The sequence below is a fragment of the Cricetulus griseus genome, chromosome 4 (assembly GCF_003668045.3).
Source record: "Cricetulus griseus strain 17A/GY chromosome 4, alternate assembly CriGri-PICRH-1.0, whole genome shotgun sequence".
Lineage (NCBI taxonomy): Eukaryota > Metazoa > Chordata > Mammalia > Rodentia > Cricetidae > Cricetulus > Cricetulus griseus.
In genome coordinates, this window is record NC_048597.1 from 225,623,728 (window position 1) to 225,646,918 (window position 23,191).

Below are 23,191 nucleotides of genomic sequence, written 5' to 3' on the forward strand. Positions count from 1 at the left end.
AATTGGGAGTGTGTGTGTCTATAGGGACTGTCCCCAGAGATGGGGGATGTGTGTGTCTCTGGGGACTGTCCCTGGAGCTGGGAAGGCATGTGTCTGTGGGGACTGTCCCCAGAATTGGGAGTTTGTGTTTCTGTGGGAACTGTCCCCGGAGCTGGGGATGTGTGTATCTGTGAGGACTGTCCCTGGAGCTGGGGATGCATGTGTCTATGGAGACTGCTCTATCCAGTCAGCATCAGGCTCTGATAAGCTTCTGGCTTGTGGGGTTGGGTTTATGTACACATGCTCTTCATCTTTAATGAGAAGTGTTCATGGGAATACTTTTGGGCTTTGGATTCTCTTTGCCACATTGTCCTTGGTTTGCTCCCAGCTCCCCATGTTTCTGGCAGGTCTTGACTCTGCCTCTTAGCACAAGGACTCTGCAATGTCTCCCTCTACTCTACTGCTTATCCACCCTTGGTCACTAGGAAGTGGCCTCACTTTGTCAGCAGGCATATATTCTGACACCTTCCTACTTGTCTGGGTTCATCATACAGTGTGTCCTAAATATAATCCATGCTCTACCTTTGTCACAGTTAAAACCTTACCCATTTTTCATAGTGGTTCTGGAGTGAAGCGTTTGTGTGTGTCTGCATGGTTTTACGGTCTCTGGCCTCTCCTCAGTGGTAGAGGCGTGCTGCCACAGTAGAGGTGCTGACGGCATTTAGGTCCTCCACTATGTAGTCAACAGTCGCAGTCTTCCACATTGTCAGCCTTCTTCGATTCCCTTTACCCACGCCTCAGGCATGTGTGCAGCTGGTGGGCACCACGACACTGAAGCACTCGCTTGTTTGGAAGTGCGTTGCATCCCACTTTCTTTGCCAGCCACCGAGACATTGGGCTTGTCAGTTTCTTAGGACATTCCCAGCTCTGATGTTCAGAGTGAAGGTTAATACTTTGTGAGATAACAGAAACCTTTGGCAAAATATGTTTAAGAAGTGTCTTTAAAAAAAAAGAAAAAACATGCTAGGCAAGTGAGATGGCTCAGGGCAAAGTGTTTGCTACATAGCCTGGCCATTTCAGCCATATCTTGAACCCATAGTAGAGGAAGAGAACGAATCCCCAAAGATCTCTGGCCTTCATAGCTGGTGCCTACCCCCCCCACCCCCCACCCCCGTTGCTTTCACACACACACAATAAAAATTTTAAGTTTTACAGTCTATGCCTTTGGGAATAGAAAAATGAGATACTTTTTCCTTCAAAGTTACATTATGAAAGCAATAAAATGTTATTGTAACCTAAAAGCATGGAGTATGGAGGCCAATCATCCTACCAAGCTCACTGCCATTATTATTTGTTTTGTGATTTCTTTTTTTATTTTCCCATTAGAATATTTTTGAAAATAGAGATAGTTGAAATGGTTACCCAAGTATATAGAGCAAACACAGAACTGAGTTTGAGTTCGTGATTCCGTTTGTGACTGAGCACGGTGTATTGTCTGCCCTTTCTTATGTGCACCCGTTTTCATCAACAGAGAATACTTGAATTGGAAACCTCCTTGGAAAAAAGCTTACAAGAAAGCAAAACTCAGTCAGAGCATTTAGCTGTTCATCTGGAAGCTGAGAAGAATAAGCACAGTAAAGAGCTCACAGCCATGACTGAGAAGCACAGGGCAGAGCTGGAGCGTCTCCAGCAGCAGCAGGACAGCCTGTGGGCTGAGAGACTCCAGGGTCTCACACAGCAGCATCAGACTGCAGTGGAGCAGCTGAGAAAGAAGTATGAACAAGATAAAGACGCCTTACTAAAGGAGAAGGAGAGTCTTTTCCAGGCCCACATACGAGACATGAATGAAAAGACCTTGGAGAAGTTGGACGTGAAGCAGACAGAGCTGGAATCACTATCTTCGGAGCTGGCAGAAGCACTGAAAGCCCGTGAGCAGCTCGCTGAGGAGCTTTCTGTTTTGAGGGGTGATGCAGAGAAAATGAAGCAGGCTTTAGAGGCCGAGCTGGAGGAGCAGAGGCGGCACCACCAGCACGAGGTCGACAGCATGAGTAAGGAACAAGAAATAACTGTCCAGAGAACCGAGAAGACCCTGAAAGATGAACTCAACCAGCTGGGGCTTCTCCTGAAGGAGAGAGACGAACACCTGAAAGAGCAGCAGGCTCGAATAGACGATCTTGAAGCTCATCTTCACAAGTCTGCTGGGGAGCTGCAGCAGGCCTTGGCTAAGCTGGACCTCCTACACTCACAACAGAGCACCACACATGAGCAGATGGGCCTGTATGAGGAGCAGCTGGCCCAAATGCGGCAGAAGGTGTTGGATCTGGAAACAGAGAAGAACCTTCTTACCAAGCAGGTAGCTGACCTGGAAACACAAGAAAAGCACATGTGTATGGAACTAGACACTCGGAGAGCACAGGCACAGCAGCTTGAGGAGCAGAAGCGTGAGCTGGAGGAGAAAGGCAGATCGTTAGCCCAGCTTCACGAGTCACAGCTCAAGGACAGTCACATGGAGAAGGAGGAGACAAGGCAAATCCTGATGGAAAAGGAAAATGTCATTTTACAAATGCGAGAAGAAATCGAGGCCCTCAAACAGAAATTGTCTTCCAAAGAAGAAAGTATTAGTATTTTGCATGAGGAATATGAAACCAAATTTAAAAATCAGGAAAAAAGGGTGGAAAAAATTAAGCAGAAAGCAAAAGAAATGCAAGAAACAAAGAAAAAGTTGTTGGATCAGGAAGCCAAACTTAAGAAAGAGCTTGAAAATACCGTCCTAGAGCTCAGTCAGAAAGAGAAACAGTTCAATGCCCAAATCCTGGAAATGGCACAGGCCAACTCAGCGGGGATCAGCGACACCGTGTCAAGACTGGAGGCCAACCAAAAGCAGCAGATTGAAAGCCTGACCAAAGCTCACCAGCGAAAACTTGATGACGTCACAGAGTGCTGGGAAAAGAGACTCAGTCATCAGGCTGAAGAATTGCGGGACCAGCATGAGCGGCGCGTAGAGGAGAAGGAACAAGAGCTGACAGAGCTGAAGCAGAAGCTGCTCACACTGGAGTCTGAAAAAGAGGAGGTGAGCAAGGCAGCTGTGGGGCTGAAGGAGGCGGCTGCTAAGCAGGGTGCGGTGCTCACACGTCTGCAGGAACAGCTAGAGCAGAAGTCTGCCCACATCGGCTCACTTTCTCAGAAGGAGGCGCAGTTGCAATCACAAGTTGAAAAGCTGGAGATGGATCTGGGTTGTTCTCTGAAGGAGAAGGCTTCTCTGGAGAAGGAGCTGGCGGACCTGAAAGTGCTGAGTGAGAGGGGGAGGCTCAGGGTCTCTGAGCTTCTGAGCAAGGTGCAGGCTGCAGAGGAGGAGCTCCGCAGCTGCAGGGCTGCTCAGGACAGCAGTAGGAAGAGCCTAGAGGACAAAAGCTTGACCCTCAAAACCCTGCTTGGGGAACTCGCATCTCAGTTAGACAGTCGCTGTGAGAAAACCAAAGCTTTGTTAGAAGCTAAAACAAATGAACTGCTCAGCGTCAGCGGTGACAAAACAGATGCCATTCTCTCTAGGCTTTCGCGCTGCCGGCAGCACACCGCCACAGTTAGGGAGGCACTGCTCATGAAAACAGGCCAGGTCTCTGAATTAGAAGCACAGCTTAAACAGCTGACAGAAGAGCAACACACACTCAAGAGCTCTGTTCAACAGGTCACCCATCAGCTGGAAGAAAAAGAAAACCAGATTAAGGCCATGAAGGCTGATATCGAGGGTCTCGTCACAGAAAAGGAAGCCTTGCAGAAGGAAGGAGGCCAGCAGCAGCAGGCGGCCTCTGAAAAGGAGTCTTGCATCACACAGTTGAAGAAAGAGTTATCAGAGAACATCAATGCTGTTACACTACTGAGAGGAGAGCTTTCGGAGAAGACGGCTGAGATTGACAGCCTTCGCACACAGCTCAGTGATCTCAGTGCTCAGCTGGAGAACAGCGTCAGCCTAAGTGACAAAGCAGCAGCCATGTCGTCACTGAGCAAGCAGCATGAGGAGCGACAAATGGAGCTGCAGGGTCAGCTGCAAGAGCTGTCTCTGAAAGTCGACACTCTGAGTAAGGAGAAAATGTCTGCTCTTGAGCAGGTAGATCATTGGTCCAACAAGTTCTCCGAGTGGAAGAAAAAAGCCCAGCCCAGATTCGCACAGTACCAGAGCACTATTAAAGACTTGCAGACACAGCTTGACGTGAAAGCCAAGGAGGCTGCTGAAAAGGGTGAGCAGATACAGCTGCTGAAGGAAGACCTTGATCAGCAGAATGAAAGACTGGAGTGTTTAAAGGCTGAGGTGGCAGACAGGAAGAACGAGATGGAGACGAAGGAGCGGGACTTAGAGGCCGAGTTAAAGGTGCAGGCGGCTCGGGTTGTTGAGTTAGAGGACTGCATTGCTCACAAGAGGAAAGAAGTTGAGTCCCTAAATGAAATACTTAAGAATTCCAACCAAGAGAAGGACACTGAGCGGAATGAACTGGTTCAGAAACTTCAACACTTTGAAGAGCTGGGAGAGGAGAAAGACAACAGGGTTAGGGAGGCTGAGGAAAATGTCCTGAGACTAGAAAAGCAAGTGTCCTCCCTGGAGACTGAACTTGGAATTATGAAGAAAGAGCTAGAACATGTGAGTTCAAGTGTGAAAAGCAGAGACGGGGAGTTAAAAGCTTTAGAGGACAAGCTCGAGTTAGAAAGTGCCTCAAAAGTGGAGCTGAAGAGGAAGGCGGAGCAAAAAATCGCTGCCATCAGGAAGCAGTTACTGTCTCAGATGGAAGAGAAAAAACAGCAGTATGAAAAAGATACAGAAAGCCAGTTGAGTGAGCTGAATGCAAAATTACAAGACAGAGAAAAGCAAATTCACATCCTGGAAGAAAAACTTAAAAACCTAGAAAGTTCTCTACAATCGGAGACAGTGATTATGTCCAGATCCATACAAAATGTGGCAGCATCTTCCGAACAAGAAGCAGCAGATTCCCAAGGCTGTACGCACAAGGCGTGTGAAGAAAGGATCCTCGCACTACAGAGAAGATTAGTTGAAAAAGAGAAGCTGCTGCACAGGTTGGAGCAGGGCACAGGTGAGTCGAAGTTCTCTCTGTCTGAAATGCAGTTCTCCATGAAGTTAGACCACACCCAAGCCAAACAACTGGACGATCAGATTTTGATAGGACGTCTTCAAGAAGAACTCGAAGAAAAGAAGATGAACTGTTCCTTCATTGCATCCCAGCCCATGGAAGAAGAAACTGGTAAAAACAATACAGGAATGAAGCAAAACTGGGCAAGTGTGGTTGACAGTGTCCAGAAAACCCTCCAGGAAAAGGAGCGAACCTGCCAGACCCTGGAACAGAAGGTAAAAGAACTGGAGTCAGACTTAGTAAGAGAGAGGGACTCACATAGACTTGAATTGGAGACGTTGACCTTAAAATACGAGAAATCGCAAGCCTCACAGCAAGAAATGGATGGGAAAAATAAATCTGTGGAAATTTTGGAAGATAGTTCTGAGGAAAATTCCAAATTGCAGGTGATCCAACCGAAATTGGGGAATAACATGGACACCCAGCGTAATGACCTGGAGTTAAAGTTAGCAGGGGCAGAGCGGGAGAAGCAGAAGCTGAGCAGGGAGGTGGCTAGGCTCCAGAAAGATCTTCGTGTGCTGAGAAAGGAGCACCAGCAGGAGCTGGACATCCTGAAGAGAGAGTGCACGCAGGAAGCGGAGGAGAAGCTCAAGTGAGTGCTGTTCCCACCTGGGTGGGTGGGTGCTCGCACGCACACACAGTCTGTAATGGAGACACGTGTATCTTCCCAAAGCGTTGCATAGATCCAGTAAGTTAAATGCTAAGGAGAAATGAAAATTTGGGGCAGAAGGCAGTGTTATTCCATGTTCATTAAGGGGACACACCTTGTCTTGCGGGTAAGATCGCAGCTGCTGGCTGCCTTGTCTTGAGTAATGGTCTCATTGTTGGCTGTCTTTAGCATAACACTGTGACAGTAACATTCATGTGTAGTGAAGAAGTTTAAAGTGGGAAAGAGCCGCTCCCCCGGCCCCAGGGTCAGTCACTGGAGGTAGTCAGGGTTTCGGTATCTCTAGTTTTCTCTACCTGGACACACTCACACTCAAAATTGCCTCCCTAACAGTGAGAGCACATTGTGCAAACTGCTTTGAAACCTCTTTGTAACTTGCTCTTTGGAGGCAGCTGTCACCGCTGTCCACTCTTGTTACTCAGACAGGAGCAAGAGGATCTTGAGTTGAAACACACTTCCATCCTGAAGCAGCTGATGAGGGAGTTTAATACCCAGCTGGCACAGAAGGAGCAGGAACTAGAAAGGACCATTCAGGAGACCATCCGTGAGTACAGCTTTGAACCTGGCAGGAGACCACCCTCGGCTGAGTCCACTGTTGCTAGAGTTTTCTTGTCCCGCCCGGTCCCACCAGCCCTCTCAGCCCCATGGAAACACACGGATGCTATATTAGTTATAAAATTGTGGCCGATGGCTAGGGCTTCTTATTGGCTAGCTCTAACTTAATTATTAACCCATTTCTACAAATCTATGTATTTCCATGTGGTCTTGCCTGACTGGAAAATGCCCAGACCTGTTACTCCATTCAGCTACATGGTGTCTCTTCACGGTCCCTCTGACTACCTTTCCCAGAACTCTTCTCGTCTCCTAGTCCTGCCTATCTTCCTGCCTCTATTGGCCAAACAGTGTTTTATTCATCAACCAATAAGAGAAACATATACACAGAAGGTCATCCCCCATCAGTCCACAGCCTGTTCTGTTTTTGCCCTTGTGGTAGGTGTGGTGTGCCGTTAACTAGAGGGAAATTGGAAAATGGTCCGTGTCCAAGAAAGGGCTCTTCCAGGGTCTCTAGGAAGTTCTCAAACCTGCCTCATACCTCACCATGCCCCTTCTGCTGAATTTCATGAACATTGATTTGAAATGAGAATTCCTACTGCTGTTGGCATGTTGACAGTCACGATGTGTTTTCTCCTGTGTGTCCCCTGTCCTGTAGTAGAGATAAACAGTCACGATGTGTTTTCTCATGTGTGTCCCCTGTCCTGTGCTAGATAAGGCCCAGGAGGTGGAAGCTGAGCTTCTGGAGAGCCACCAGGAAGAGACGCAACAGTTGCACAGAAAGATTGCGGAGAAAGACGATGACCTGAAAAGAACAGCCAGGAGATACGAGGAGATCCTTGATGTACTTACTTTAATTATCTTTTGAAATAGTCTGTGTTTTATGGGAGTGCTGATTTCAGATGTAGAGATATTTTTTTTTAAGATTTTTTTTTTTATTTATTTATTATGTATGCAACACTCTGCTCCATGTCTATCTGCACACCAGAAGAGGGCACCAGATCTCATAACGGATGGTTGTGAGCCACCATGTGGTTGCTGGGAATTGAATTCAGGACCTCTGGAAGAGCAGTCAGTGCTCTTAACCTCTGAGCCACCTCTCCAGCCCCAGATGTAGAGACATTTTTTTCCTTTGACAGAAACTAGACTAAAGTGAGGCTTTGAGGTATGGCTGAGGTCTGGGAACCAGAGCAGTTACAGTGTCTAAGGCTTAGATGGGGTCTTCCCAGGACGGCCAGCCAGCCCATTCCTTCTCCACTCATTCCAGAGTTTTGATGGTCCAGGGTGGGGGTGGGCTGGGAAAGAAGGGAATTTGTCAGCTAAGTGCTTAGTGGATGGGTATTGGAAAGTGCTTGCTCTAATGGCACTGCATTAGCAGAATAAAATAAGCCATGAATGCTAGTAAGAAATTTGGACCCTAAGAATGTTTTCAGATATAAAACAATGTCAATTATTCTCTGTAAGGCAGTTACTCCAAGCCTTACTTCATCATACGCCAAGAAATATTTGTTGTTCTGGAAGAGCCATAGCCTTCAACTGACTGTGAAGCAGTACACATGTGAGCTAGAACAGATTGTAGTAATCATTATTTTAAATGTAATTGAATTGAGTTAAATTATAGAATATGGAATGTCAGTCAAGTTTGTGTAATTTGTAAGCTTTAATTCTCATTGGAAAAATTGAAAAGTATTTGTAGATTTTCTTGTACTTTCAAAGTATATTTATGTTAAGTTTTTAAGAATCCAGCCAGGGGGCTGGAGAGATAGCTCAGTAGTTAAGAGATTTTACTGCTCTTGCAGAGGATCCAGGTTCTAGTCCAAGTACCTCTCTGGTGGCTCACAGCTAACTGTAACTTCAGTTCCGCAGGATCTAGTTCCTTCTTCTTTCCTCTATGGGCCTGCACATTCCCAGTACACATAAATTCATGGACACTTGCATGCATACGATATAGCTAATCTTATGTAGGCACATACACATGAATAATAAATTCATTTTTTAAAAAATCTGTTGAGGTGTTGGTGATACATGCCTGTAATCCTAGCACTTGAGAAGCTGAGTTAGGATCGGGAGTTCAAGGCCAGCCTGGGCTATATAAGAACTTGTTTAAAAATAAATAAATACAGTCACATCTTGACTCCTTATTGAATGTTTGATCATGCAGTGTACCTAGTATACCTGAGGTATGTACCTAGTTTAGTTTTATCATCTGGTATTTGCTATTGTGCTTTTGTTCTGTTTTGTTTTTGTACAGAAGGGAAGGCAGCCTTAGTGTAGTTAAGTGTTTGCATAACACAATATATTGAACTTTGGAGTAGAGAGTCATCATGACCTTTGCCTATTTCATAAATACAGATGTCTTTCCAAGGAAGGAACTTTAAGAAGGTAACAGCTGCCAGGCGGTGGTGGCGCTCGCCTTTAATCCCAGCACTCGGGAGGCAGAGGCAGAGGCAGGTGGATCTCTGTGAGTTCGAGACCAGCCTGGTCTACAAGAGCTAGTTCCAGGACAGACTCCAAAGCCACAGAGAAACCCTGTCTCAAAAAAACAAAAAGAAACAAAAAACAAAAACAAAAAAAGGTAACAGCTATTGATTGTGAGTAATCAGGCTGGGAGCTTCAGGGAAGGAACGAGCTCTTTTTTGTGATTCCTTCTCTGTATGTGGATATATGGGTCATTGTTGACTTTATTTCTGGGACCACCAGCCTCCCAAATAGTGACAGGGAGACTAATTAATTATGAAACCTTGGCTTTGGCTTAGGCTTGTTCACAACTAGCTCTTACAACTTCAATTAATCTATTTCTATTAATCTATGTTCTGCCATGTGATTCTGTACCACTCCCCCATTCTGTGTGCTCAACTCCCCCTGAATTTCTCGATCTTCCTGGAAGTCCCACCTAACCTCCCCTGCCTCGCTCTTGGCCGTTTAGCTTTTTATTACACCAATTACGGTGACACATCTTCACACAGTGTGAACAAATATCCTACAACAGGTCATTAGAAAGTAGACTGTTCACCATGATGAACCTCTGTAGGTGCAGGGCTGAGGGCCAGGAAGACAGGTAGCTACAGTGCTCTGGCAGCTGTGCGAAGGGAACTGGGAAACACACTCCAAGCTGCAGTTGTGGGGCAGTGGTGTGGGTGGACAGGAGGGAGGCGCACTCTTTCCCAGGCTCCTTCCTTAGCCTCACAGCCAGCTGGCATGGCCTTTGCATGTTTAATGTAAATCATACGACAGCCTCATTTAGTCATATTTTCTAGTCACCACGCTTTTAGGAAGGGGAGCTTTATTTTAATGGTATGCATCAACAGGCTCAACCCTTGTGAGCTCTTCCATGTTAAGTTAGCATGATGGGCAGACTCCAGGCTCTGAGGATCAGAGAAAAGCTGTTTCTTTCTCCTCTTCACCTCACTCCGTCCCCCTTTTCCCTTCTGAAAAGTTGCTGTCACATTGACCGTATACTGCTGCACTTTCTCAATTCTGATAGTTCTGTGGTGTGCTAATGGCCAGTTTAAGCACAAAGAATTTCATTTTTCCCCTTACTATCATAGATAGCATTTCTTTTTGTTGTGTGTGTTTTTGTTTTGTTTTGTTTTGGTTTGGTTTTTTGAGACAGGGTCCCATGTAGCCCAGGCTGACCTTGAACTGGCTTTGAACTTTTGGTCACCCAGCTTCTGCCTTCCAAGTGCCAGGATTGCTGGCTGTCCTTTAGAATAATGTTCTTATCTTCCACATCTGAAGAGTTGAGAAACTTGTTCCTGAATCACAGGTTCCTAAGCCCCTCACACAAGTGTGTCTCTGTAGTTAGGGATCTGCTTACATCCCCAGCATGGCATCTACTATACGCTGGACTCTTAAGATGCACTTTGTCATCGAGTTAGCTCTTGTCCCTCTTGTCTCTACCGATGCTACTACTGTGTGCTGCCTCTCCTCTGATCCAGTCTGCTGGGTGACCCCGCCTCCTGATCTCCTTGCTGCTGGGTCTCCTTCCCCTCCCCACGTGTCTGTCTGATGATACTGAAAGTGCCCAGAGATACTCCGTTTTCCTAGCAAAGTCTGTTCAGTTAGACTCAGGTTGAGTCTGTTCTTCACTCATTTAACTTTGCTCATGCTCTGGGTCTTTGTTACCACCCGTGTCATACATGTGTATAAGTGTGGTGGTTTGAATGAGAATTGTCCCCCAAGGCTCTTATGTAATTGGAGGCCTAAATTAGTCTAGATAATAAAAGGCCAGAGTCAGATATAGAGGGAAATGCTGAGAAAGAGCAAGCCATGCCACACCTTACCTCCTCATGTGATACTCCTCTGTTTGAATGTCTAATCCCTGGAGGATGTTTGAGTAGGCTAAGGAGGTGTGGCTTTGTTGAAGAAGGTAGGTCACTGGGAGTGGGCTCTGAGGTTTCAAAGCCCAAGCCAAGTGTAGTCACTGGATCTCTGCCTGCTGCCTGAGATCAGGGTGTGGCTCTCACTGCTGTCTCAGGGCCATGTGTGTTGCCATGCTTCCGCCATGGTGATAACGGACGGACTGTGAAACTAACTGTGAGCAAAGTCCCAGTTAGATGCTTTTAAGAGTTTGCTGTGGTCATGGTAACTCTTCACAGCAGTGAAGACAGTGGGGATGCCAGAGTCAGGTGTCTTCCTCAGCTGCTCTCCATCTTGCTTTCTGTGGTGTGGTCATGCACTGAACCTGAAATTCCGGTGGTGGATTGAACCCCAAGGTCTTCCCACTAGCATTGGAGGTATAGGCTTGTACCACCAAATCTGGCTTTTTGCATGAGTATGAACCTGAGTCTTCATGATTGTGACCTCTTTGTGCTGCATCTTTAAAAAGTTTTAAGCTTAATTTTAATTTAGAAAAACTTAAACACATTCACGTGTATATTTGAGAATGGTGTAAACTTTCATTCTTGTTTGTTGCTTTTAAAGAATATAATCAAGAAAATTAGAGTTCTCCACTCCTCTCTTCCTCTTTTTTTCCCCTTTTCTGATGAATTGGGGATTTATCGGACCTGGTACCTTGTTGTCAGTCCCCTACTACTGAGTCATCAACCAGATCCAGAACTATTTTTTGTTAGAGATGATTCGTTAGGGATTCTTCTCCAATTCTTAGAAGGCTGGCTTGTCTTAGCTTAGGTAGTAATTTGCAGCTATTGAAGGGCGTGTCGACATAGCTGAATGTCACCATGTGCCTGAGGAAGTAGCTGTGGAGCCTCTGCCACACTGACATGGGTAACCATAGGGATGTGCAGTGGCAGACTCAAGTCAGCCGTGACCAAGGACAGTCATAGCCCAGTTCCAGGTTGATGGTGTTGGAGGAGGGGCTAGGTCAGGGTGTGTCTCAGTGAGGAGACAGCTGAGCTCTGGCCAGCATATAACAGGGTCATGCAGGTTTGTTTCCCATTAGCCTTCTTCGTGAGAAGTGCTATTTAAAATCAGACTTTCTGTGTTGTCTGTGCCTAACCATCTGTCTGTTGTTGAGAATGGTGTCCCTCATGTTTCTGACAGGCGGTGACTGTTAAATGACCCTGTTGGTGGTTGTTTTCCTGTTATGTCTCATTCAGCACACACTCATATTCTTTACTCAAGTCAGATTGATATTCTAGCTCTAAATGTTCTTTAGCACAAAGCTCTTGCAAGATTTATGACCTAGGAGAGCTTAGTGTCCTTGGAACAGAACAGATGGTAACTTGTGTGTTAGAATTTCTGAGTAGGACTATGGGGACAAAAATCACCTATAAGATTTTTTTTTCTAGTTCAGTCTATTTTTTGTTTATTTATTTTTGCAATATTTTGGGAAAATGAAGATGATTGCACTGGTCACCAACATGTTAGATTAGTTGTATTATGATACTTACTGCCAACTCCACGTGGAGACAGGTGAAATGTAGACAAGCTTCAATGACCAACTCTCGAGTTACACAGCCCCTACATAGCTAGTGGAGAAAATGAAACCAGAGCATTCCACAGCTTCTTGTGATCAGTGGGTTGCCAGCTGTGTGAAAGACTACTTTATTTCCTGAATATAGGTAGGTACCTACTGTAGAAAGTACCCAAACCTTAAAGCACAGGACCTGTGACACTGTTAGACCCTCATGCTTGAGACCTGTTCAACCTAGGGTGAGAGGATGGCAGCAGGTTGGTGACCTTGGTGATGGATGGAGGGCAAGTAATGGGGCGCCACGGCGTCCTAGGAAGAGTGAGTAGCCTGAAGACTAGCCGGCTATGAGAGCAGAGGGATAAGAAAAACAGCTCTGTGTGTCTCACAGACTGCTGAGTGTTCTACACTGCTCCCCCTCTGCATGGTTTCCATGTTATTACCGCATTGCTATTTTCATTCTGAAGGCCCGTGAAGAAGAAATGACTTCAAAAGTAAATGACCTGCAGACTCAGCTTGAGGAGCTACAGAAGAAATACGAGCACAGACTAGACCAGGAGGAGAGTGCGGAGGACAATGTGAGAGGACTTTGAGTTTCTTCTTGTGGTTCTTGAAAACACCCCATTTCCCGGGTTTGCCTGGCCCATTGACACACCCTCATCTCATTTAATCCCTTTAAGGCCTCATGCTTTTCTTTTTCAGTCAGCACACTCACACCCAAAGAGGTCAACAGAATGTTCAGAGCTCATGTTAAGTGTTGTAGTGGAATTTAAATCCTAGACTTCCTGCTTGCTGTGCTTCCTGGGCTTCCACAGGCAATGTAGCAGAGCAGACTGAGCCTCACATCTTTGGGACAATATCAGAAACTGTCCACAGCAAATGGGACATACTGAGATTTTTGTGTTTGGGGCTATAAATTCTTTTTTAAAATGCTCTTTTAGTTTTTTCTTTTATTATATATTCCTTGACAATGACATACTTGAATATACTACATTTCTGTCACACCTACCCCTCCCCGTCCTCTTAGCCCTTCCTGCTCCCACAAGCCCTCCCTTTTCTTCCTGGCAAGTCCCCTTCCACTTCATGTCATTTTGTTTTGTGACCCTGATTTTAATCTGGGCCATCCCAGTGGCTGTGGGTATGAAGCTGCCCATTGATGTGTGAGTAACCGTTTATCAGTGGTTACACCACTGAAGGTAATGAGTGACTCCCTGCCCTAGCAGCATTCAACTGCCAGTAGTTTCTGGACATATTTAATCTGTCTTCTAATTATACTATATCCTTAGTTGTATTGCTCGAACATGGTGGTTTTTTAGTCGTTCTGTGCTAGTTCATCTTGGCTTGACTGCTGGACCAGACGCAGATGCAGATTCGGTGAGGTGACTGGCATGACAGAGCTGGCTCTGCATCTTTGGCAGTTTTTAAATAACCACAGTCTTTAATTAAAATTGATGCTATGAAACATAAGCCACATGCCCCTTGGCTGCTCGTCGTGCTGTAGACCCACAAAGCATGTGAGTCCCAGATTGAGAAGCCAGACACTGGAACATTTTTTTCTGGCAGCCATCCCTGCTCTAGGATGGTCTTTTTCACAGCATTGTTTGTCATGAGGCTCTCAGGGAAATGGACGGACACCGTCTGTGACTCCACCTTGGAGAAGACTTAGTGCGGAGTGTCAGTCACCGACAACAACAGTTACATGGGTCTCCTTCCCCAAATGCAGAGACAAAGCCTTTATAAAAGGCTTTGCTGAGCCTCACACCTAACCAGATACATCTGTACGAGCTGTGAGCAGGTGGAAAGGTCTCGTTCCTTTTAGGACAGCCATTAATGCCGTTCTGCCTGTCTGTTTAGAGTGTGGTCATGGCTGTGGGCATCCTTGCTATTAAATATTACTTCTGTGAAAACACTTGTATTTTACTAACATGAGCTTCCCCTGGCATCTTGACTACCATAGTGTTGTGTTGACGCATTGTGAAATTGATATCAATGCCGAGTTCTTTACCTTGTTGCAATAGAAAAGGAGAAAATAATAACTGTGAACAGATTTATAGTCTTCTGATTCTCCTTGGGCATGTTCAGTGCTTGTCAGTATTGTGATTTTTGGTTTTTTATTTGCCACGGTAGTCTGGCGTGTTTCCCAGGCTATTCTGAATCTTCTGCTCAAGCAGTCTCAGCCTCCCAAACAGTGGCATTGCCCATTGATGCAGCATTCCTTCTGTATTCTAGATGGTCCTCAGTCACATGTACTGTGCCGAGAGCTCCATGAGAAACTGTTTGTAATCAGAGCCTAGCATGAGCTTTGGGGGTTGTGCTTAGAAAAGTCCTAAAGGACTTTGAGAGCTCTGACCTACTTGCTCACAAAGTTACCCAAGTGGTCCACGCACGTATTCTTGTGTCCAGTAACCCTGAAGGATAAAGCACCCAGTGTGTGCGGCAGTGACATCTGTCTCCCCTGTTGCTGGAGCTGACACAGCCTTTCAGTCCTCTCCTCTGTCTATGGATGTGTGCATGTGGACATTTTATATAACAAAAATAGACCAGTTCAGAAACAGACTTGAAATTGCTTTATTTCAAACCTGCTGACTTTCATAGGGTGGGAAGCTGGCTTCGTACTTGCTTGTCATTTCATCCTGCTGTTTTATTGTTTCCTCTACTTGTTGGTTTTATTGTTTACATTTTTTGATTTTGTTTTTCTTTTCCATCTCCAGGAAACAATTATGGAGCTACAGGTAAGATTAGTTCTTCATTGAAGTTTCCTAAAGCTAGTACATTTTAGGAGCATGCTCCTCCCCACCCCCTCCTTTTTAACAAGTTAAAACGTAAAGCTCCTGTTTCTCCAAAGAAAGTTTTTTGCAGGCAGTGTAGAAACATGTCTAGGAATTGATGAAAGACACTAATCTCAGTCTGGCTTTTGTTCTTTTAGACACAGCTAGCCCAGAAGACCACTCTGATCAGTGATTCCAAGTTGAAGGAGCAGGAGTTGAGAGAGCAGGTACTGGCCAGTGCAGCTTCTGTTGATGTGTACATGGATTTCCCCCCCTTTTTTTTTGTTTTTTTGGAGCAGGGTTTCTCTGTGTAGCCCTGGCTGGCCTAAAGCTCACTTTGTAGACCAAGCTGGCCTCAAACTCACAGACATCTGCCTGCCTCTGCCTCCTCTGCCTCTGCCTCTGCTCTGCTCTCTCTGCCTCTCTCTCTGCTCTCTGTCCTCTGCCTCTCTCTCTCTGCCTCTCTGCCTCTCTCTCTGCCTCTCTGCCTCTCTGCCTCTCTGCCTCTGCCTCTCTGCCTCTGCCTCTGCCTCTGCATCCCAAGTCCTGGGTTAAAGGCATTTGCCCCACTACCCAGCAGAATTCTTTCAGTCTTAAACAGGATATTTTAATTCTAAGTCCACAAGTTCTTTGAGGCAGTCTTTACATTTATGATTGCATGTGTTTAAACTAGAACATTTGTTTGTTTTTTTAAGATTTATCTTATGTGTATGTGTATTTTGCGTGTACGCATGTATCTGTGTACGATGTGCATGCCTGTTGGCACGTATCCCCTGAAACAAGGTATAGTTGTGAGTGGCCATGTGGACACTAGAAATTGAACCTGGGTCCTCTAGAGGAGCTACTGCCTGCTACTGCTCACAATCGCTGAGTCATTTCTCTAGCCACATACTAGGACATTTTATCCTACTCTTTCTAGTGTTTAACATTTTGAATATTTTTTGTGTTTATATTATTGTAATAATTTATGTAATAAGGAGTTATTTTTCTGGTTTGTCAAAGGAAAAATACAAAAGTTACTCTAATGTTTTTTCCCCAATGGTTGAATTAATGTCATGTGATTTGTACACATAGTCCCCATGGACAGTGCCTGTCATCAGTTCAGTGCCCTCCAGGAGCAGCACAAGCCCGTGCCAAGTGTGTTTATGTGCAGGGCATGATGCTGAGTGACGCTGTCCCCAAACCAGAGAACACTGCCTGTGTCACTCGACCATGCGAGGGGACTCAGTGTCCCAGCGTTCTCGTTTTTCTTCAAGTACACTTACCCAAGTCCTGAAAATTGCTGAGACATTGAGTTAGTCGACATCGAGTATGCATGAAACTTTTTGTATTTTTTTTTTTTTAAGTTCATGGAGACAGTCACCAAGTTAAAGTGTTGCTTTACTTTCCTTTCCCAGTGGTAAAGCTCCTCATTTACGTTCGCAAGCTCACTCCCTGCTTACATGTCTTTAAACCTTCAAACTCGGCACAGCATTGTGAGTTTTATACTCATCATTTTTATTGTGATAAAGTTCACATAACATAAATTCATCATTTTACACTTTCTGTTTCTCTTTAAAGTTCATACTTATTTCACCACCATTCCCTGTCACCCTCTCCCTCTAGCCTCTTGCAACCATTTCTGTTTTCTGTGGATTTGCATGCTCTGGGCATTTCATCTGATGGGCTCATTCAGTACACAGCTTAGGATGATAGCTTCACAAGTGGAACAGTTTATATTCTCTCTATCCATCTATGTTGTCTGTGAGAAAGAACGTCATTCCTTCACTGTGTAGCCCTGGCTGGGATAAGAGGTGTGTGTTGCCATGCCCAGCTCCTTTCCTACCTACTTTCTTCTGTGAGCCAGGTGTGAATCATATCCCCTGGTATTGACCTAGTACAGTATACAGCCACTCACCAGTTTACACACACCGTTGGATTGTTTCCACCTTTGCCTATAGCAATTAGTACCATTAAGAACATTTCTGCATCATTTTTTATTTTGATTGATTGATTGATTGATTTTTGTTTCTTTTTTTGAGACAGGGTGTCTCTGTGTAGCCCTGACTGTCCTGGAACTCAGAATGTAGATCAGGCTGGCACAAAGGCCCTCCCCCCTGAGTGCTGGCACTAAGGTGTCCATGCCTGAACTTCTGTGCCACTGTTTGCTTGAACACTCGCAGTTCCGTTGGGCATAGGTATAGGAGGGAGAGGAATTACTGTCTGTATTAAAACTTCTTGAGAAACTGCCACATGTTTTCCATAGAGCAACTGCTCCATGCCACAGCAGTGGTTTTGTAAGGACTCCGTTTTCATATCCTATTCAGCAAGATTGTTTTTTATAGTCACCCAAGAAGGGAGGAAGTAGCTTCATTGTAGTGTTCATTTACATTTCTCCAGTGGTAATGATACCAGCCATCTTTTAATCATCTTTGTGGCCTTTTGTATCTCTCTCTCCTTTGTAGTATTTATTAATGTCCTGCGGTTCTGGGGTGTGTTTTCTTTTGTTGTTGTTTTAGGGCTTGTTATATATTCTGGATGCACATTCCTTATCAGGTATGTGGTTTGCAAATATTTTCTCCCATTTTGTAATTTGCCTTTTCACATTTTTGATGTAATCTTTTAATATAAACAGGTTTTTATCTTAATAAAATTCAATTTATGTATTTTTCTTTCATTGCATATGCTTTTAGTTTCTGCCAAAGAAACTATTTCTTTTAATTTTATCTGTATATACTGTTCCTTTAGCATTAAAAAGAATCCAGGCTGGGCGTTGGTGGTGCACGCCTTTAATCCCAGCACTCGGGAGGCAGAGGCAGGAGGATCTCTGTGAGTTCCAGGCCAGCCTAGTCTACAAGAGCTAGTTCCAGGACAGCCTCCAAAGCCACAGAGAAACCCTGTCTCGAAACACCAAACAAACAAACAAACAAACAAAAAAGAATCAAGTAACTATTCTTTTTCTTACATGTGATTTACATATTAATTTTATGGTATGGTTTGAATGTTATCTTTAGGTCCATAATTTAGAAGACCGTTTGAAAAGATATGAAAAGACTGTGTGTTCGCCACCTGTGGGGACGCCTCTCAAAGGTGAGCTGACTTCTGCCATGCCACCTGTGTGCATCTTTCACTGGTAGATTATGAATGAGTTTACTTTTTTTTTTGTTAATTCATATTCTTTTATTTTTATCTTGAATCATTTTTAGTTGACAAGTATAAATTATGTGTACTCATTGCAACATGAAGCTTATAAAAATAGATATTCATGGTGGAATGTGCAAGTTGAGCTCATCGGTACATACTCCCTCATATACTTAACCTCGTGTTGTGCTGTGTCTTAGTTGCTGTTCTGCTGTGCAGAGTCACTGTGACCAAGGGAGCTTATGAAGTAAAGTGTTTAACTGGGGACTTGCTCCAGTTTTAGAGTTTTAGGGTCCATGACCATCCTGTCTGGGATCATGGCAGCAGGCAGACAGGCAGGCTTGGGGCTGGAGCAGTAGCTGAGAGACAGACACCGGACTTGGTGTGGTTTTTGAAAGTTCAAAGCTCATTCCCCCAGTGACACACCACCTCCAAAAAAGGCCACACCTCCTACTTTTTCCCAAAATAGTTCTACCAACTAGGAAACAAACATTCAAGTATCTGAGTGTGTGGGTTACGTTTCCATTCAGTCCAGTACACAGTGAGAATGCTGCTTGTTTCCAGTAATACAGTGTGTCATTACCCCAGCATAACAGTGTTTCTACTGTGAAACTGAAGTTCTGTCTCCTTTGAACAATGAACACCTCCACTCCCCATCTCCCAGCTGATGGAGACTTATCTTATCCTGTTCTTTGGATCTAGCTTGTGTAGATTTTATATGAAAGCAAGATCCTACAATACTTGTCATTCTGTGTCTGGCTTGCTTTGTTTCATGAAGTGTCTTATAGCCTCATATCTTAGCCCCTTATCTAGTGTCAAACATTGTTCTGTACACATTGCATACATCAGCACATGCAAACGATGAGAAGAACCCGAGAAGTCTGATGGACAGTGCACACTGACCTTCTCCATGCTGCCGCTTTTAAGGTTTGAATGCTCCCCCTCCTCTAGGGAGAAATAAAGCATTTCCTGTTCCATGGAAGCCCCTGTGTGTACTTCTCCAGTAATACAATCAGCACCTTCATGATGCTGAGCCCTTCTGCCCTCATATTTAACATCCCTGTCTAAAGTTTCCAGCAGCATTTTGTTCGGGTTTTCTCTGTTGGGGAATTTACATGATTTGTTTCTTTCTTTCATTTAGTGTAAATCTGAGAGTTGCCTACATTGTCTATTTTATTCCATTAGTTTGGTACATACTCGCACACGTTTCCTATAGTCTAATGTGAAAGATTTTCTATAGAATATAGAGATAAGTATATTGGGCACCACTGTGGCCTCTCTACTGATGATGTGTATCATGGTCGTTCTGTTCTTGGCTGATCTGCATTTGATATAACATTGTCATGGTATTTTGTTCCTGTTCTTAGTAGTGGGTTGGGCATGGTTAGATCATATTATTTGTTCCTTCTTAGTTCTAGCTGTGTGTATTTCTTCCTTTATGGAGTGCCTTATAGTCCCATGTCTTCTAAAGCTAGGTTGTCATTTTGTTTTTCATGAGATGTTAAATGTCCTGCTTATTTGTCTTATTTTATTTTTATGAGCATATATTATATAAATTAATGAGCTCAGGACATTTCCATGTATGGATGTAACATACATTTATCATGCCTTTATGCATAGATATACATTTATCCACTGCCTTTATTATTCTTTCTTATTCCACTTTCTGTTTTCTTCCTTCACATACTTAATAGTCTACTTGAGCCCTGTAGTTGGGATTTCAGGCTTTTGCCACTGCACACAGTTCACATAAAAATATTTGAAAATCGCGATGACACCGAAACTTTGCACACTTTCAGATTTTTATTTATCTTATGTTTCAAAACATTTTTAAAATTTGATTTGAACTGAGTACTTTAATATTGGAATGCTTAAAAGGAAACTAGAAATGTCTGAGATACTAAATCGCTGTTAAGATGTGGGTGGTAATGTTAGTCACTGGAGTATCTGAAGTCATCCGCATGCTATTTAGCAGAGATCCATTGTTCAGGAGCTTTTACACTGGCCATGTGGTCTTGTAAGAGAAGGATACAGGAAATAAAATTGTTATAGAACAGTTGTTATTTTTGCATCTACCAAGCAGCTGGGATGTCGACAGTGTGAATATGTGAATAACAGTAGGAAACAATGCCTCTTCCTGCTCCCTTCCTGTGTCCCAGTGCATGTGTTTTCTGAGTGACAAGCTAGCTGGGTTTGCTTTTGTAATTTTGATTTTGCCCTTCTTGACAGGTGGCAATTTGTACCACACTGATGTCTCACTCTTCGGAGAACCTACTGAGTTTGAATATTTGCGAAAAGTGCTGTTTGAATATATGATGGGTCGTGAGACCAAGGTATGGTTCCTCCCTGGTGAATTGATGTGAGGCTCCTTTTAACACACACATTAAATCACTATGCAGACAGTATTCACATAAGAACTGACTGGCAGTCTTGTTCTATTAGATACCAGCTTTAAAAATGCTTTGGATGTCACTAAATACTGCTACAATGAAAATTTCATAAACAATAAGTTGTTTAAAAAAAAAAGTGAAGTATGTGGCTAGTTTTTGTTGTTGTTGGCGGTGGTGATGGTGGTGTGTGTGTGTGTGTGTGTGTGTGTGTGTGTGTGTGTGTGTGTGTGTGTGTCTTCAGATCATAAAAGTAGGAGAAACTGCTAGTATTCAGGCATCTGTACTGGCCTGCCCTTGGTGTTCTGACAGAATATGTCCTTGGCTATAGCCACTAAGAGCATCTCCTGTGCACGCTCAATCTATGTTTGTTCCCTTTTCCCTCGTGAGCTTTGGTCCTCCACTCTGCTGTTGACACTGACATCCAGTCTGCCTTCCCGTTTGCTCTGTGGGCTTTATTGAAGAGCATCCTTGAGAAACAGTGGTTGAAGAGCTTGCTTATAAATCAGCTGACTCATTTGAACTTCTCACTTCTTGGGGCCTGAGGATGTGGTTTGGAAAGCAGACAGTCTGATTTCTTTCCAAGGTCCAACAAGAGCCCAGTTTCTCCGTAAAAGCTTCTCTGGCAGGCTGGAGGCTTCATTGGTTGTCAGTTATAGATTCTGGGTCACTGATGAATTTAGGGGTAGATTTTCCAATTAGTGTTATCTAGAAGTATGAGGAGACGAGTCACAGATAATGGTTGTATCTTTATAGACATGTCTGCACCTGCATGTGTGTGATTTCAGAGTGAATTACACTTTGATAGCTTGTGTGATACTAAAATCAAGGAAACGTTCCATATAACTGAATTGTAGAATTTTAGAGTTTTGATACATGACCGGCGGGGGGGGGGGGATTTTTATACATGGGGCACAGGAAGATGTCTCTCTGTTAACAAAAAGAGAAAGAAAACACTGAAATAGTTACTACTTTGTGTTTGTTTTTGGCCAGTTCATGATGCATATACTTGACCCCTATACTCAGAAGCTTAGCATACTAGTTTGTGTTCAGTCTAGTTAATATGACTTAAGTGAGAGATGTTGCCAGATGCCTTTGGAATCCTCCAAGAATGTGGTTGGTTTTTTTGTTTGTTTTTGATTTGGGATTTTTGTTTGTTGTTTGAGACAGGGTTTCTCTGTGTAGCTTTGGAACCTGTCCTGGCACTCTGTAGACCAGGCTGGCCTCTAACTCACTCTGCCTTCCAAGTGCTGGGATTAAAGGCATGTGCCACCACCGCCCAGTGAACATGATTATTTTAAATGGCATTTCAGATTTCTTTAAGTTATTAAAATAGCAGAGGCAAAGACAAAAAAGACATCTGAAACTAAAGTCATTGTGCGTGGGCGTTACAGTCAAAAGCAGCCTCAGTTGATGTGTTAAGTGAAGTAAGCTGTTAAGAATTCATAACGTCTTCTCTCAGCTGTACAGATGATAGTTTTACAATGTTGGTGTCTTTCCTGTCTGTAAATAATTGATTTTTTTCTAGTGATTATTTATGAATAAAGCTCCAGAACCTCGGGGTGATAACACCATGCTGATCATTTTCCCTACACTTTCCCCAGAGCCCCACCGCTGCCACCACACACTCAGGGTTACATGCAGAGCACACACAGAGCACCCGCAGCCATGAGCACTTCTTCCCTTTCCTGGGATGCTCTACCATGCACTGTAGGAATCCCTAGGAGAGCACACCACCCGACTTGATGTAAGCACTGAACTCCTTGTCCTTCTTCCTTCATAAGTGACATCTTCTTCCCTCTCTGTCTTCCTCACAACAGCTCATCTTGATACACAGTAGGGAGTTTCACCCTTTGAGGAGTTTCCAGGAGCTTATGGGGTGACAGTCTGACTTATGGTATATTTATTCTGAACTGCACAGTTTATGATCTTGTTTTGCAAACCTCCTTGTGTAATGTTTTGATTCATCGTGTGTTCTACCAAACAAAACATTGTGTTCTTTTAATATGTAATTCCTGTGAGGCCACTGTGCTGCATGTCCTGAAAAGTAACTACTAAGCAAGTTCATGTCCACGCAGTAGCCCATGTTTGTGACATACATGATGTGATTCAGTTAGAGCTGAACCTTGGGGGCTTCGAATCCTTGCTATTCAGAGCATATGTTTTGGCAATGTATTGCTGTAGGTTACTGCAAATATGAGGCCTTTTCAGGTGAGTTCATAATGTAATTTCATCTTATTAAGACAAAAGACCAAGAGTTAGGTCTTTCTACAGCTTCATGCTACTAGAAATGCATCATCTAAAGTAATTCAAACGCAGACCTTGTAAGGAACCCTCTTGAATTGAAATGCTAGTCCTTCCTGTACTGACCACCTTCACATCATGAGAGCACTAAAGAATCCCTCGGCAGAACATGTCAGACAGTATGAGACATCATTGCCTTCTGTCTAAGGATCTCTTTCCTGTCGCTTCTAGACCATGGCAAAAGTTATAACCACTGTCTTGAAATTCCCTGATGATCAGGCTCAGAAAATTTTGGAAAGAGAAGATGCCCGGCTGATGGTAAGTTCCGGAAGGAAGGTGTGGGGGATTTTATATTCTGCCTCATGTGCAGAGCCCTTTTCCCGTATAAAAGAAATTGAATTTGTTTTGAATGTCTTTTGTGCTACAACTTAAAAAGTGGTGGTTGATGGACATTAAGAAAGTTT

At 44.0% G+C, this 23,191-nt stretch overlaps 1 protein-coding gene across 6 annotated transcripts in view; it reads left to right on the forward strand.

Annotated features, from left to right (window-relative positions):
* Golga4 (golgin A4) overlaps window positions 1–23,191 on the forward strand; it is an 86,181-nt gene that overhangs the window by 56,219 nt on the left and 6,771 nt on the right. For all 6 annotated transcript variants that reach the window (XM_027415339.2, XM_027415340.2, XM_027415342.2 and 3 more), the window contains 9 exons: window positions 1,511–5,709; window positions 6,207–6,328; window positions 7,050–7,180; window positions 12,676–12,786; window positions 14,920–14,940; window positions 15,135–15,203; window positions 17,970–18,045; window positions 20,326–20,429; window positions 22,959–23,045. In XM_027415339.2, the coding sequence (XP_027271140.1) occupies window positions 1,511–5,709; window positions 6,207–6,328; window positions 7,050–7,180; window positions 12,676–12,786; window positions 14,920–14,940; window positions 15,135–15,203; window positions 17,970–18,045; window positions 20,326–20,429; window positions 22,959–23,045 (4,920 nt within the window). The remainder of the gene's footprint in view (window positions 1–1,510; window positions 5,710–6,206; window positions 6,329–7,049; window positions 7,181–12,675; window positions 12,787–14,919; window positions 14,941–15,134; window positions 15,204–17,969; window positions 18,046–20,325; window positions 20,430–22,958; window positions 23,046–23,191) is intronic.